Genomic DNA, 16,459 nt, shown 5'->3' with positions numbered 1-16,459 from the left:
CCCTTTGGGGAGAAGTCCAGAGACCAAAGTTTGAGAAAGCATTACGCTAGGTAATTGAAGTGCATGTTCTTAATTTTATGTTGCTTCTCAAATGGGGGAGGAGCACACACTCTTGGCAGGACAGTTCTTTATTTTACTGTTCTGTCCCAAGCATTGCAGGACATTGAGCATCCCTGGCCTCAGGCATTAAGTGCTATTCACATTTCTCCCAACAACTATGCCTTTTCCCCTGGGGTTTCTCTTACCCACTAAATAGTTTATTTAGAATAGCATTAAAAAGTATTTATACTTTCTATATTTGGGGCTAAAGTTCTAGACTTGGTTTATAGTTAATTACATTTATTTTCTCTTTTGGAACTGTTTTAGTAAAGAATTTCAAGCATTATGTTACATAAAAGCAACTCAGCATATTTTCTCTGAGGAAATATTTAGACAGAGTCTCAGAGAATTATATAATATGAGGAATGATTCTTCAGACATATCCAAGGTTTGGGTTTCTCTTTTAGCTGCTGCATCAACTCTTTCAATGTAAGAACCTCACCATGTGCTCCTTCTATTCTTTTTTCTTTTCTTTTTTTGTTTTTAGGGTAATCATGACATGGCCAAAGAGCTTTATCAGAGTTTGCTGACTCAGGTGGCCTCAGAACACTTCTACTTCTGGCTAAATAGTTTGAAGGAGTTTTCACATGCAGAACAGTGTCTCACTGGGTTGCAAGAGGAAAATTATAGTTCAGCACTTTCTTGCATTGCTGAATCTTTAAAATTCTATCACAAAGGGATTGCTTCCTTAACAGTAAGTCCTCTTAATTCACCTTTGGTGATGATGACTTGTGTGAGAGTTCTCTCCTTTCTCTTTTTGGATTGGCCTATTTCAACTAACTTGAGAAACTTGCTGATGTGTATTTGACTATAAGAAGTAGGTCATGAAAATAAACCCTTAACCTTTTCCCCCTTTTAACATTCTTAGATTGATAGAAGTTTATCATTTTCTTGTTATAAAGAATTGGGTACCACTTTTTAACATAACAATGTGAAGAGGATTGCTGAATCCATGCAGAATGGGTAAGTGGTGTGGAGATAGGATCCTCCCTCTACAGACTCTTACTAGTAAGATTCCAGCCTGCATGCATCAGTACCACCATCAAACATAAACCCCTGACCTCATCTCATACCTGGCAACTACTGACTAAGTAACTAGAGTTTCTTGCTTTACAGATAAAGAGAAATTATCAAAGATTCTAGTGTCCCACTTTGTACCACTCTGTGGTATCCTCCTATTCCACATTAACCATTAGCTAGATACAATTTCTGTTATCTCTGCCAAGAAAATGAAAGGGTTGCAAAGGGATCCTTATGTTTCCTTGAAATTAGTTAAATTCCTAAGTAGGAACCTATTCCCTAAAATCAGCATTTTTTGTATTAATGCAAGGGCTTTTTCCTTTAAAAGTAAAGAAGTTATATAATCAACATTAAACATTTTAAAAATACTGTCACATGACTTTTAAAATTGTATATATTGAGATGGGACCATAAAACTTTTGGTACCTGTCTGCGTACATTTATAACATATCTAAAATATTTTGAATGGTGGGCTTTTTCTTTTTTTTTTTTTTTTTTGAGACGGAGTCTCGCTCTGTCCCCGGGGCTGGAGTGCAGTGGCCGGATCTCAGCTCACTGCAAGCTCCGCCTCCCAGGTTCACGCCATTCTCCTGCCTCAGCCTCCGGAGTAGCTGGGACTACAGGCGCCCGCCACCTTGCCCGGCTAGTTTTTTGTATTTTTTTAGTAGAGATGGGGTTTCACCGTGTTAGCCAGGATGGTCTCGATCTCCTGACCTCGTGATCCACCCGTCTCGGCCTCCCAAAGTGCTGGGATTACAGGCTTGAGCCACCGCGCCCGGCCTGGTGGGCTATTTCAAAAGAAATGTTTCAAAGTAGAAAAAGCAGGTGTCACTAAAGAGAATATTCAGACTACTGTGAGGCACATATATTTTGAAGTATTTTATATATATTTTTTTACTAGGATTGATTGATGACTGTTTAAAAAAGGAGTATAGGCTCTTCTCTATTTAAACGTTAGCGTTAACTACTTTGATTCTTTCTTGATTATTCTGGGAAGAGATTGTTGTTTCCTATATTAGACTAATAAATGCCTCAGAAAATTAAAAGTATAATTATTGATTCAGATCAATAGAACGATTTCATTTTCTAGTTTATGTGGAGCAGAAAATTGTTAATTATTTAGTACCATAAGTGGTAAGAACTTTGGACAGATAGGCTCACAAAACAGTGAGGCAGATGGAATTAATTTTATGAAAAATTATTTTGAATATTTAATACTCGGTGAATGATTTCTATGGTATGTGTTGTATTTAATGAGGGTTGACAATAATTAAGTATTGAATTCTGACACAGGAAGAAAGCACTTAATTCACAGAGAGGAGACCTTATCTTAGTCTTGGTTCTGCCATTAACACAGTGTGACTTTGGGTAGGTCATTGGGCCTCAGATATTCTCCTTTTGAAATGGAGTTATTTTATTCAACAGATCATAAACACTTGCTATGTGTCAAACACTGTGCTTTTAGGATTAAGAAAAACAGGAAATAATTCTTCACTTGAGTGTAGACTATAGGGGAAGGCAGTATGATCCTCAGAGTTGTTGGAAACTTCCCACAACTCTGATTGTATTATATACTCTCAGGGGTTTTTTGAGGACTTTTTTTATGTTTATTTTTTAACCTGTTCATTTGGTAAGTGTGGATGTGACAGTTGCTTTCTGTCTTTTTAACTGAGTAAATATGAGCATGTACTGCCCCTTTTAACTTACTGATGTGAATGATCCATACCTGAGATCGTACAGCTTTGAGGATCATGCTTTTTATCTGCTTCAGCCACACTAAACAGGAGAAGTTCAAAATTCTTTGTTTATGGAGACCCAATAGCAAAGTTAGGTGTTTAACTTCTCAATACAATGATTAATGATAGAGTTGTCTTTTTTCTTAGGAATAAAAATTCTAAAAAGTGTTTATATTAGCTTTCTGTGCTGTGTAACAAATTACTACAAGGTTAGTGGCTTAAAACAATACCTATTTATTATTTCACAGTTTCTGTGAGTCAGAAGTCCAGGCATAGGCCAGGCGTGGGGGCTTATGCCTGTGAGCCCAGGAGTTTGAGGCCAGCCTGGGCAATGTTGGAAAACCCCGTCTCTACAAAAAAATTTAAAAATTAGTCGGGCGTGGTGGCATGTGCCGGTGGTCCCAGCTACTCAGGAGGCTGAGGTGGGAGAATCGCCTGAGCCTGGGAGGAGGAGGTTGCAATGAGCTGAGATTGTGTCATTGCACTCCAGCCTGAGACTCTGTCTCAAAAAAAAAAAAAAAAAAAAAAGTAGTAGTAGTAGCAGCAGCAGTAGCAATCCAGGCATGGCTTAGCTGGATCCTCTGCTCATGGTATCACAAAACTGCAATCAAGATGTCTGTGAGGGCCAGTCTCAGATATCTGAGGCTCCAGGAGGCTCAGGGTCCTGTTCTAAGATCATGAATTTGTTGCAGATTTTATTTCCTTGCACCTGAAGAACTTGTGGAACCTGGTTCTTCCAAACCAGCAAGAGAATCTCTCACCCTCTTTTAATGGCCTCAACTGATTAGATCCGATTCGCTCCAAATGATCTCCCTTTCTACTAATCTAAAGTCAATTCATTAGGGACCTAAACCATATCCTCAAAATCTCATCACTTTTGCCATATTCCATTAGTTAGAAGCAAGTTTTGGGTGCTATCCACCTTCAAAAGAAGATGATGTAGGTTTAGTATTCCTTAATGTAAAATGCTTGGAACCAGGAGTGTTTTGTATTTTGAGGTTTCTTTGGATTTTGGAATATTTTCATTATGCCAGTTGAGCCTCCCTAATTCAAAATTTGAAATGCTCCGATGAACATTTCCTTTGAACATCATGTCAATTTCAGATTCTGGAGCATTTCAGAATTTGGATCATTTCAGATTTTAGGTTTTTAAACTAGTGATATTCAGCCTGCCCAAGGTGTGGATACCAGGGAACTTGAATCAGAGGAACCAGCTTAACATTCTACCTACAATAGTGTTTTTCTTTTTTTATCGTTTAATTTTTGTTATTAAATATTGAATAGGCATAATATCTACATATGTATTATGTAGGGCATCAAAAACACAACAGATATCCAAACATCCAGTTAGAAAATAGGACATTACCATTGCCTTTAAAATTCTTGTATGCTTGTGAGTATCACCCTGGGTAACATAGCAAGATGCTGTTTCCTGAAAAAAAAAAAAAAAAAAAAAAAAAGTAAAATTCTTATGTGTGCCTCCACATTTGTACACTGTTTCCTTCCCACAAAGGTAACAGTACTTTGGATCTTGTGTTTACTGTTCCATTGCCTTTCTTTATAATTTTTTCTTTTTCTTTTCTTTTTTTTGAGACTGAGTTTCACTCTTGTCACCAGGCTGGAGTGCAGTGGCATGATCTCAGCTCACTGCAACCTCCACCTCCCAGGTTCAAGTGATTCTCCTGCCTCACCCTCCCAAGTAACTGGGATTACAGGCACTCTCTACCATCCCTGGCTAATTTTTGTATTTTTAGTAGAGACAGGGTTTCACCATATTCACCAGACTGGTCTCGAACTCCTGACCTAAGGTGATCCACCCACCTCGGCCTCCCAAAGTGCTGGCATTACAGGCGTGAGCCCAATGCCCAGCCCTTTCTTTATAATTTCAACATGCTTTTTTGTAACTCTAAATAAGGTTCTGTTTTATGTTGCTTGTTTTTGAATTTTGTATAAAAAGGAATCATATTTTTCTTTGACTTGCTTTGATCATCTAAATTATGTTCCTAAGATTCATCTGTTTTGTTGCAGGAATCTGTAGGTCAATTTCCCTGCCATATAGTCTTGCATCATAAGAATATACATCAGTTTATTATCCCACTTTAGTGTTGATAAGCATTTTGATTTTTCCAGTTTCTTGCTGTTACCAACGTACTGCTCTGAACATTCTTGTACATATCTTTTGATGCACTTACTGCAAAGGTTTCTCTAGGACAGTGGTTCTCAACCAGGGATGGTTTTATCCTCCAGGAGATATTTGGCAGTATCTGGAGCCTTTTTTGGTTATCACCACTTGCCCAGTTGTTACTGGTATTTAGTGCAGAGGCAATGCACAGGAGAGCCTCCCTCAACAAAGAATTATTCAGTTCAGAATGTCAGTAATACTCAGGTTGAAAAAACTCTTCTCTAGGGCAGTGGCCCTCACTCAGAGCTGTGTATGTGCCCCTTGCTTCAATTTGGAAGTGTGTGTGGATGTTTCTTTTTGTCACAGTGATGGGGAGTTGGGAAGCATTCCTACTGGCAGTAATGGTCAGTGACTAAATACCTAATCTCCTAAAATGCTAAGAATATTCCTGTTCCTGTTTAGAGATATTGCTGTAAGATATTACCTAAGAGTGGAATTGCACAGGTTATGTACATCTTTAAATTGACTAGCTAATACCAGGTTTTTCCCAGTGGCTTTACAAATTTAAAGTCCTCCCAACAGTGTGTAAGAGTTCCTATTGCCATACATTTTTCTCTTTGTCTGGTAGGTTCTAAAGCTTATGATTGTCTTTTCCCAGATTACTAATACAATTAGACATTTGTTTCATATGTTTGGCCATTTGTGTTTTATTTTCTGCGAAGTTCCTTTTGAAGATTTTTACTAATTTTCCTACTAGTTTCTGTGTCTTTTTCTTACTGGTTTATAAGAGTACTTTATAAGTTCTGGATACTAATCTTTTGTTATATGAAATGCAGATATTATTAGATTTGTGACTTTTTTCCTGCTTTTTGTGTTCTGATGAATAGCAGTTTTTAATTTTAATGTAGTCTGAGATCTTTTTTTTTATGGTGTGTGTTTTGTTTGTGTTGAAATTTCTCTCTACTCCATGCCCATTCCAGTTACTACCTTCACCTTTCTCCCAAGAATTAGTGACTATTTTGATTTCTAAAACTATGGCTTAGTTTGGCCTTGTTTTCCAACCTTATTTAACGCATGAGTATTATTCTTCTGATGCTAGCTTTTTTTGCTCAGCACTGTCTATATAATATGATTCATTTATGTTTTTTGTTGTATATGGCAATTGTTCATTTATTTTTATTGCTGCAGAGTATTCCATTGGGTGACTATTATACAATCTGTTTAGCATTTTATTGTTGAGGAATGTTTGGCTTGTTTCCAGTTTGGGGCTGTTAAGAATAAATCAGTTATGAACATTCTTATATATGATTTTTGATACAGATGTACCTTTCTTCTAGGTGGTAGTGCCTCATCATAGGACATACTTAGGTTCAGCTTTAGTAGGTGACTGCTAATCAGTGTTGCCCCTGTTGGTTTCCAGTTTAACCAGTATTGTATCCAAATGCCTTTTGGGTTTTGTAGTGCTCTTTGAATGTATGGCTTGATGACTGATCAGTTTTGGAATATTTGGTCATTCTCTGTCTCTCTTTTTTTTTTTTTTTTTTTTTTTTAGACAAGGGTCTCAATCTGTTGCCCAGGCTGTAGTATAGCAGCGTGAGCATAGCTCACTACAGCCTCATACTGTACCACTGCACCCAGCTAATTTTTTTAATTTTATTTTTGGTAGAGATGAGTGTCTCGCTTTGTTGCCCAGGCTGGTCTTGAACTCCTGGCCTCAAGCTAGCCTCCCAGAGTGCTGGGATTACAGGCATGACCCACTGTACCTGACCGTTACTTCTTTAGATATTGCTTCTGTCCCTTTTTCTTTCATTTAGGGCTTCAGTTGCACCTGCATTAATCCTTTTTACCAAGTCTCATATATCTCTTACATTCTCTTCTCCATTTTCCATCTTTTTATCTCTCAGCATTTCCCTCTAGATGTTTTCTCCTGTCCTATGTTCTAGTTCATTAATATTTTTACTCTTTAATCTGCTGTTAAACCCATTCATTACATTCTTAATTTCATTTATTAATATAAGTAGTGGCAAAAATCATACTTTTGCACTAACCTAATATATATTTTTAGTCCCAGACTTTCCATTTGGTTATTTTATATTTTCCACTTTTCAACTAGGCTTCTCCATCTTGTCATTTAATTTTTTAACATATTAATCATAGTTATTTTAAAGTTCATATCTGATATCTCTGCTATCTGGATCTATTGTTGTTTGTGTTTTTTACTTTTTTTCCCCTTTTGGTTTGGGGAGTTTTGTCATTTTTGTATGCTTGGTTATTTTATTTTTTCCCTACATGCCAGCACTGTCTTTCCAGCTCTGTCGCCCAGGCTGGAGTGCAGTGGCACAATCTCGGCTCACTGCAACCCCCGCCTCCTGGGTTCAAGCAATTCTCCTGCCTCAGCCTCCTGAATAGCTGGGATTACAGGTGTGCGCCACCACACCCAGCTAATTTTTTTGTATTTTTGGTAGAGACGGGGTTTCACCATGTTGGCCAGGCTGGTTTCGAACTCTTGATCTCGTAATCTGCCCACCTTGGCCTCCCAAAATCCTGGGATTACAGTTGTGAGCCACCGCTCCCAGCCACTTGGTTATTTTTTATTGAATTTTGGACAGTGTGTTTGAAAAATGATAGGTATTACATTATAAGAGCCTTAAATTATTTTTCCTTTCTTTTGACAGGCGCTTAGGGTTAGGGTAGATGACCTTAATTCAGCCAAAGATTGAACTGATTCAAAGCTAGGCTTCAGTCCTTGTGAGAACCAGCATATTTTTGGGTTCTCCTGATTCCTAGGGTATAGTTCTTTGAGGTTATAGCAGAAAGCCTGAAAGAAGTATTTTCCACAGTCCTTTCTAGTTTTATGAGACCCCTGAAAGCTCTGCTCAGCTTTTCAGTAGCAGTTTTCAAATTAGCGTATGTCAGGGCTACCTTTTTGGGTTTCCCTTCTCTTCATGATTTTGGTTCCACAGGTCCTTATAACCTTAGTAGTTCTTCGGTGCTTTCACATAGATACTTTAAATATTTTGTTCCATTTTCCCAGCTGGTCTTAGTAGGAGGGCTGGTTTAATCTAGTTTCTCCTAGCTTTAGGCTTGGCTTATTCTTTTAAGAATAAGTGAAATAGTATTAATTATATGCCTGTTTAACACACACTTAACTCTATATGTTTCGCCAGAAAAAAAAAAAAAAAAAAAAGACTATTTGGATAGTGGAGACAATTCTGCCAGCCATTCTTCTCAATTAGCTTATACCCCAGAATGAGCATTAGAAAACAATTCTGAGTTTGTTGTTCCTTCATCTGGCTATGTTGAAATAACTGGAAATAACTCATTCCTGAGGAATTTTCAGGGGTGATTTTGATTATACACAATGTTTGCTTTATCTCCCGATGTTAGAACCCAACCTCTGTTTAAGCTTTAGCCCCAGTGGAAAGAAAAGGAAATGAGATCCCTTTATTTCTCATTGGCATTATTCATACTTCTGTAATCCAAACCTTATTTCTTATACATCTCCTATTGTTATTAGATGATATTACCCTTTAAATAAAAGTCTTTGACTTTTATTACAAATCTGTCTCTGTGTTCTTTTTGAACACAAGTACTGTATGTAACACTGCTTTCCTTCAGTATAACATGGTCTAGGATGGCACGATCACCTTCAAGGTTATCATCAATCAAATATTTCTTGTTAGAGATAAAGCCAGAGTAGCAGCAGATCTCCTTTACTACAACATCTTTCTTCTCTTTCAGTTTTATAATGTGTGTTAGAACAGTATTGCCAGTATTTTTTGTCAGTTAAGATGGTTGGTAGTATTTATATAACTGTATCACATACACTTACTTATACCCCTGTCCCTTTTAAAGTTGCTGAGAAACATAAATTTAAAATAGCAAGTAGCAGTGTAAGAGGCAGAGGAGGTGGGGGGATTTATCTTCCTATAACAGCAAATCAGATCTCATCTAAGAAATTAAAAACAATTTAAGTAGTCTCTTTAATGTCCTAATCTGTGCTGTTTCATGATTACAACAAAATAATTCTGAAGGTCGAAAACCACAGAATTAAATATGTTGAGTATAGTTGTTAGTTCTACCTTATATAAAATGTTTCATCAAGGGGCCTTTGCAGTTTGAGAGGAATACTAGAGCAAGCATACATTCTTAAAAAGGATACGCTTTTATACTGTTGGTGGGACTGTAAACTAGTTCAACCATTGTGGAAGACAGTGTGGCAATTCCTCAAGGATCTAGAACTAGAAATACCATTTGACCCAGCCATCCCATTACTGGGTATATACCCAAAGGATTATAAATCATGCTGCTATAAAGACACATGCACACGTATGTTTATTGCGGCACTGTTCACAATAGCAAAGACTTGGAACGAACCCAAATGTCCATCAATGTTAAACTGGATTAAGAAAGTGTGGCACATATATACTATGGAATACTGTGAAGCCATAAAAAAGGATGAGTTCACGCCCTTTGTAGGGACATGGATGAAGCTGGAAACCATCATTTTGAGCAAACTATCACAAGGACAGAAAATGAAACACCCTGTGTTCTTACTCATAGCGGGGAATTGAACAATGAGATCACCTGGACACAGGTTGGGGAACATCACACACCAGGGCCTGTCGTGGGGTGGGAGGAGTGCGGAGGGATAGCATTAGGAGATGTACCTAATGTAAATGACGAGTTAATGGGTGCAGCACACCAACATGGTACATGTACACATATGTAACAAACCTGCACATTGTGCACATGTACCCTAAAACTTAAAGTGTAATTAAAAAAAAAAGAATACGGAGAGTGGTTTACTAATTTGTAGAGTAAAATCTGAATGCTACCAAATAATAAAACAGATCATTTGACACTTAATAGTAGAGACGGCTATGCTAAGGTCAGTATGAGATAAAATTGGCCGGATAATGTTGTAACTGACTTCTAGAACCCCAAAATCATGTCTGGCTCTTTTGCTGAAAGACTAATGTGAGATAGTATCTAAGAAACAGCATCAGTGTGTTTTAAGTGGGTCATGTCATAGAGGAAGATTATCACTATGCCTCCATTTATTGTTAAATTAGCACATTTTTAATATGTGCCTTTTGTTAAAACTACACAGTGCTATGATCTCCACTAGGACAGTTGCCAAATAGTTAAAGGTGTTCTTAGTTCTCTGTCCACCCTGGCTTGCCTTACCATTTACCTTTTCTACCTAGCTAATGCTACCCAAGACTTACTCTTGACACCCCTCCATCTTCATTGAAACTTATTTGTGTGTTATAACCCCTTCTTCCTTGGTGTCCTCTCTGTGCTTTCTGAAGTCTCTACTCAGAAATTATTTTTAAAATTAATCAGGGCTACAGGAGTTTGAGGCCAGCCCGAGCAACATAGTGAGACCCTGTCTCTACAAAAAAATTAGCTGGGCACAACCAGGTGCAGTGGCTCTCGCCTGTAATCCCAGCACTTTGGTAGGCTGCGGCGGGTGGGTCACGAGGTCAGGAGATCAAGACCATCTTGGCTAACATGGTGAAACCCTGTCTCTACTAAAAATACAAAAAATTAGCCGGGCGTGGTGGCACGCACCTGTAGTCCCAGCTACTCGGGAGGCTGAGGCAGGAGAATTGCTTGAACCCGGAAAACGGAGGTTGCAGTTAGCTGAGATTGTGCCATTACACTCCAACTTGGGCAACAAGAGCAAAACTCCGTCTCAAAAAAAAAAAAATAGCCGGGCATGGTGGTGCGCACCCTTAGTTTCAGCTACTCGGGAAACTCAGGTGGGAGGATCGTTTGAGCCCAGGAAGTTGAGGCTACAGTGAGACATGATTGTGCCACTGCACTCCGGCCTGGGTGATAGAATGATTCCCTGTCTCAAAAAATAAAAAAATAAAGAAAAAGAAAAAGAAATTTGGGCTACTGTGGAAGCAGGTAACTTTGAGGCAATGTTCGTTTTTTAAAAACAGTGACTGTCTAGAAACATATTTTTCCTGCCCTTATCTTTCTTTTTCTTTCTGCCCCCAACTTTTCAAAGTTCCAGTGATGGGAATTTCAGATTAGGAAGGTAGCAAGGTAATAGGGGATTTGGGGGATGGTAATGTCCTTGAAGCATCCCTTATGTGATTTTCTTTCTTTCTTTTCTTTTCTTTCTTTCGACAGAGTCTTGCTCTTTCGCCCAGGCTGGAGTGCAGTGGTGTGATCTCGGCTCACTGCAAACTCCGCCTCGTGGGTTCATGCCATTGTCCTGCCTCAGCCTCCCAAGTAGCTGGGACTACAGGCGCCCACCACAACGCCCGGCTAATTTTTTTGTATTTTTAGTAGAGACAGGGTTTCACCGTGTTAGCCAGGATGGTCTCGATCTCCTGACCTCGAGATCCACCTGCCTCGGCCTCCCAAAGTGCTAGGATTACAGGCGTGAGCCACCACGCCCAGTGATTATGTTCTTGACAACCCACATATTATGGGGTCTTCGTGAATGTAGGCAGTAAGGAACTTTTCAATAGTGATTGTAATACAGTTTTTCAGAGCTGGTGTTTAGTAACAATGTTTTTCATTCTAATATTACATTATTCTTTTTATCATTTAGGTCTTTATCCATCAGTGTTTTTAGAGAACTACTGCCCTTGACCACAAACTGATAAATACTTGGTACTGCCCCCCATCTCACTGTTATGTTTGCTTTGTCTTAAATATCTCTTTTTTTTTTCCAGGCAGCTAGTACACCACTGAATCCTTTAAGTTTTCAATGTGAATTTGTAAAACTCAGGATTGACCTTCTACAAGCCTTCTCTCAACTTATCTGTACTTGTAATAGCCTGAAGACAAGCCCTCCACCTGCAATTGCCACAACAATTGCCATGACCTTAGGAAATGACCTTCAGAGGTGTGGTCGCATCTCCAATCAGGCATGTCTTAACTTTCAGAGCATTTTTTATTTACACTTTAGAGGTTTTTGAAGTTATAAGATGAAAAGTTGTGAAATTTAAAATCAGTGGTTTGACTCAGACGTTATCATAAATGTTTATTAACTCAACTGTCTAGCTGAAAATAGGGTGATGTGTTATTAGAATGATAAAGTGATTGATGATATCTCGATGGGTGCTACATATTTATATAAAGAGGACATAAATTTTTTAAAAAAAACTTGAGAATGTTTATAACTAAATTATTTTAGTGGAACTTGAGGAAGCTAAAATACAAATGTTTTTGTTTCTGTATGTCATATATAATAATCTTGTGAACATGTATAGTTTCATTTGCCATTTTTGTTTTTATTTAACAAAGTTTATGAAAACGAATGGAATGACAGTGAAAAGACTGCAGTATTTTTTTGAGTTATTGTTTGAAGATGCTTTTTTATGTTTTGATTTTTGTGTTGTTTATACGATAATGAAAGCATGTTTATTTGTCATAATTGATTTTTTTTATAGATGAAACAGTCCATGGAAGAATTTCGAAGCCTTGCTTCTCGATATGGAGATCTTTACCAGGCATCTTTTGATGCTGACTCAGCAACTTTAAGGAATGTTGAACTGTATCCCAAGCTTGCCCTAGTATTTCTTGTTCTTTTTGAAAGTATTCTTTTAAATATAGACTACCTCAGATATGCTTATCTACAAAATACATGTTAGATAACCCTACAAATTTATTATATAGTTTCCCCTTTAAAATATATAAGCAGAATAATCTTACTTTTTAACTTTACCCAGGTGATTTTAACAAAAAATGGTGATTCAAAGGTGTCTTTTTTTTTATATCCAGAAAGAGCATCCAAAGCAACATCCAAAGCCAGTGTTGCTTACCTGTGCTCACTTGAGCTACAACAGACAGCACAACACATTTTCCCACCAAAGAACTTGTGTTTCACCTCACCTTTCTTTGTGGCTAACAGTCCTAGTTTTTATCACCTTTATTAATGATCTTTTCAGTAGCATTAGTTGTCACTTTTGTTTTGTTTTTGTTTTTGTTTTTGTTTTGAGATGGAGTCTCACTCTGTTGCCCAGGCTGGAGTGCAGTGGCGTGATCTTGGCTCACTGCAACCTCTGCCTCCCGGGTTCAAGCGATTCTCCTGCCTCAGCCTCCCAAGTAGCTGGGATTACAGGCACGTGCCACCCCAACCTGGCTAATTTTTATATTTTTAGTAGAGACAGGGTTTCACCATGTTGGCCAGGCTGGTCTCAAACTCCTAGGCTCAAGTGATCCACCTAAAAGTGCTGGCATTATAGGCGTGAGGCACCGTGCCCAGCCTAGTGGTCACTTTTAAACCCTCCCTAAGTTCTCTGTATTTTCTTATTAGCAACTTCACTTTTGAAAGGAAGGAATAGAAATTCTTTTTTTAAGTTGTAGTACTTACCAGTCAGTAGTTCTTGGCATTTAGTTTACTGATTGAAACCCAGTGAATGCTGTGGGCCCCCTGTCCTGCAAAATGCATATATGCAGAGACACCCAAAATGTGCATATAAGTTTGGGGGGGTTGCCAGACCTCTTGAGCCCTACATTAGGAACCTCTGGGATAAAGCCTCCTTAGACCACTGTGTTTTGGTTTTGTTTTTATTTTTTTAACTTGTATCAGTGAAACGTTTATTTGCTTGTCCCAGACTCTTATGAAAAACCCCTATATCTAAGACAGATAAAAACAGAGTTCTGTAATTGAATCATGGGGCCTATCACTTGATTTCCCCTTCCCACAGTAGTAGCCTCCGAAGTACCCTTCTTAGAACAGAGTCTGAGGATTGCTATTATAGACAATGTATATCCCTTAAAAAGAAAAGGTAGAGCCCCAGACCATTCGAGTTGATAACATTATGATTACTTTCACTAGGCAATCAAATCTTGACCCGTTTAGTATTCAGGTAATATAAACCTATAGTAGGTTTCTTCTCTATTTTCATATGTAACCTTAACATCAATCCAGACAGCAGCAGAGCTGTTTACTGATATCTCATGCAATAGAAGCCCTGATTTTGGATCCAGAATCAGCAAGGTAATTCTAATATTAATAATAGTTGAAGTTACAGAACGCTTTCTATACATTGTCTTACCTAATCATCAGAATCATCAGAAGAGTATTTTGGAACAAGTATTATGGAAGTAAAAACAAAGAGGAAGAATTCTTCCAGCATTTTCTCCGAGTTACGTAACTAGTGACAAAACATAGATTTTCTGACTCTGTTATCTATTTGCCTCCTGCCTCCTGTTTTCAATAAGTTAACATGGAAAGATAACTGGGAAGAAATTCTTTGAATATGAACAGTTTCTTCTCGTATATTATAATTAAACTGTGAAAAATTGAGTTAATGATACAATTAAACTTGAACTTTAGATTTTTTTCCTTTGGCTTCTTAAACCAAAATATCCCTGATTTTGCTCTTTTAAATTTTTCCCTTCCCCCAGTAACTCATTAATTATTCAAAATAGTTGTTTTCATTAAAGAATGATTCCTTTTTCTTCCCATTATAGTATTCTCTTTTTGAATATGCATTTTCTTTCTTTTTTAAGTTCAGTGTTACATGTACAGGTTTGTTATATAGGGAAACTCGTGTCACCAGGGTTTGTTGTACAAATCATTTCATTACCCAGATTTTAAGCTTAGTACCCAATAGTTATTTTTCCTGGTCCTCTTTTTCCTCCCACCTTCCACCCTCAGGTAGGCCCCAGTGTGTGGTGTTCCCCTCTATGTTTCCATATGTTCTCATCATTTATCTCCCACTTCTGAGTGAGAGCGTTGTGGTATTTGGTTTTCTGTTCCTGTGTTAGTTTGCTGAGGATAATAGCTTCCAGCTCCATCTATCTTCCTGCCAAGGACACGATCGTCTTCTTTTTTATGGCTGCATCGTATTTAGTGATGCATATGTACCACGTTTTATTTATCAGGTCTGCCATTGATGGGCATTTAGGTTAATTCCATGTGTTTGCTATTGTGAATAGTGCTGCAGTGAACATATGTGTGCATGTGTCATTATGATAGAATTATTTCTATTCCTTTGGGTATGTACACAATATGGAATTGCTTGGCCGAATGGTAGTTCTGGTTTTAGTTTTTTGAGGAATCACCATGGTGCTTCCCACAGTGGTTGAACTAATTTACACTCCCACCAACAGTGTATAAGGGTTCCCTTTTCTCTGCAACCTCACCAGCATCTGTTATTTTTTAATCATTTAATAATAGCCATTCTGACTGGTGTGAGATGGTATCTCATTGTGGTTTTGATTTGCATTTCTCTAATGATCAGTGATGTTGAGGTTTTTTTCATATGCTTGTTGGCCATGTGTATGTCTTCTTTTGATAAGTGTTCATGTACTTTGCCCACTTTTTAGTGGGCTTGTTTTTTTCTTGTAAATAATTTAAGTTCCTTATAGATGCTTGATATTAGACCTTTGTAAGATGCATAGTTAGCAAAAATTTTCTCCCATTCTGTAGGTTGTTTAATCTGTGGATAGTTTCTTTTGTTGTGCAGAAGCTCTTTAGTTTTATTAGATCCCATTTGTCAATTTTTGCTTTTGTTGCAATTGCTTTTGGCATTGTTGCATTGAAATCTTTACCCATGCCTAGTCCTGAAGGTTGTCTTCCAGGGTTCTATCATTTTAGGTTTTACATTTAAGTCTTTAATCCATCTTGAGTTGATTTTTGTCTGTGGTGTAAGGAAGGGGTCCAGTTTCCATCTTTTGCATATGACATCCACTTATTCCATCACCATTTATTGAACAGGAAGTCCTTTCCCTATTGCTTGTTTTTGTCAGCTTTGTCAAAAATAAGATGGTTGTAGGTGTGCGTGGCCTTGTTTCTGGGCTCTCTATTCTATTCCATTGGTCTGTGTGTCTGTATACCAGTACCATGCTGTTTGGGTTACTGTAGCCCTGTAGTATAGTTTGAAGTTGGGTAGCCTGATGCCTCCAGCTTTGCTCTTTTTGCTTAGGATTACCTTGGCTGTTTGGGCTCTTTTTGGTTCCATATGAATTTTAAAATAGTTTCTTGTTCTGTGAAGAATGTCACTGGCAGTTTGATAGGAATAGCATTGAATCTATACATTGCTTTGGGCAGTGTGGCCTTTTTAACAATATTGATTTCTTCTATTCATGAGCATGGAATGTTTTTCCATTTGTTTGTGTTATCTCTGATTTTGTTGAGCAGTGTTTTGCTTTCACCTCCCCAGTTAGCAGTATTCCTGGGTATTTTATTCTTTTTGTGACAGTCATGAATGGGAATGCATTCCTGATTTGGCTTTCAGCTCGACTGTTATTGGTATATAGGTATACTAGTGACTTTTTATGTTGATTTTGTATCCTGGATCTTTGCTGAAGTTGTTTATCAGCTTAAGGAGCTTTTCCTATATATAGTATAATGTCTGCACACAGGGATAGTTGGACTTCCTCTCTTCTTATTTGGATGCTCTTTATTTCTTTCTCTCGCCTGAGTGCTCTGGCCAGGATTTCCAATGCTGTGTTGAATAGGAGTGGTGAGAGAGGGCATCCTTGTCTTACGCCGGTTTTCGGG

The 16,459-nt window shown here is 37.9% G+C and overlaps 1 protein-coding gene across 4 annotated transcripts in view; it reads left to right on the top strand.

Moving 5' to 3' along the window:
• INTS7 (integrator complex subunit 7) overlaps window positions 1-16,459 on the top strand; it is a 101,959-nt gene that overhangs the window by 62,227 nt on the left and 23,273 nt on the right. For all 4 annotated transcript variants that reach the window (XM_011938491.1, XM_011938516.1, XM_011938498.1 and 1 more), the window contains 4 exons: window positions 587-793; window positions 11,676-11,870; window positions 12,396-12,499; window positions 13,880-13,948. In XM_011938491.1, coding sequence (XP_011793881.1) covers window positions 587-793; window positions 11,676-11,870; window positions 12,396-12,499; window positions 13,880-13,948 — 575 coding nt within the window. The remainder of the gene's footprint in view (window positions 1-586; window positions 794-11,675; window positions 11,871-12,395; window positions 12,500-13,879; window positions 13,949-16,459) is intronic.

This window comes from Colobus angolensis, unplaced genomic scaffold (genome assembly GCF_000951035.1).
Source record: "Colobus angolensis palliatus isolate OR3802 unplaced genomic scaffold, Cang.pa_1.0 Scaffold100, whole genome shotgun sequence".
Lineage (NCBI taxonomy): Eukaryota > Metazoa > Chordata > Mammalia > Primates > Cercopithecidae > Colobus > Colobus angolensis.
Note: the sequence above shows the minus strand (reverse complement) of the source record. Positions and strands in the feature narration are given on the sequence as shown.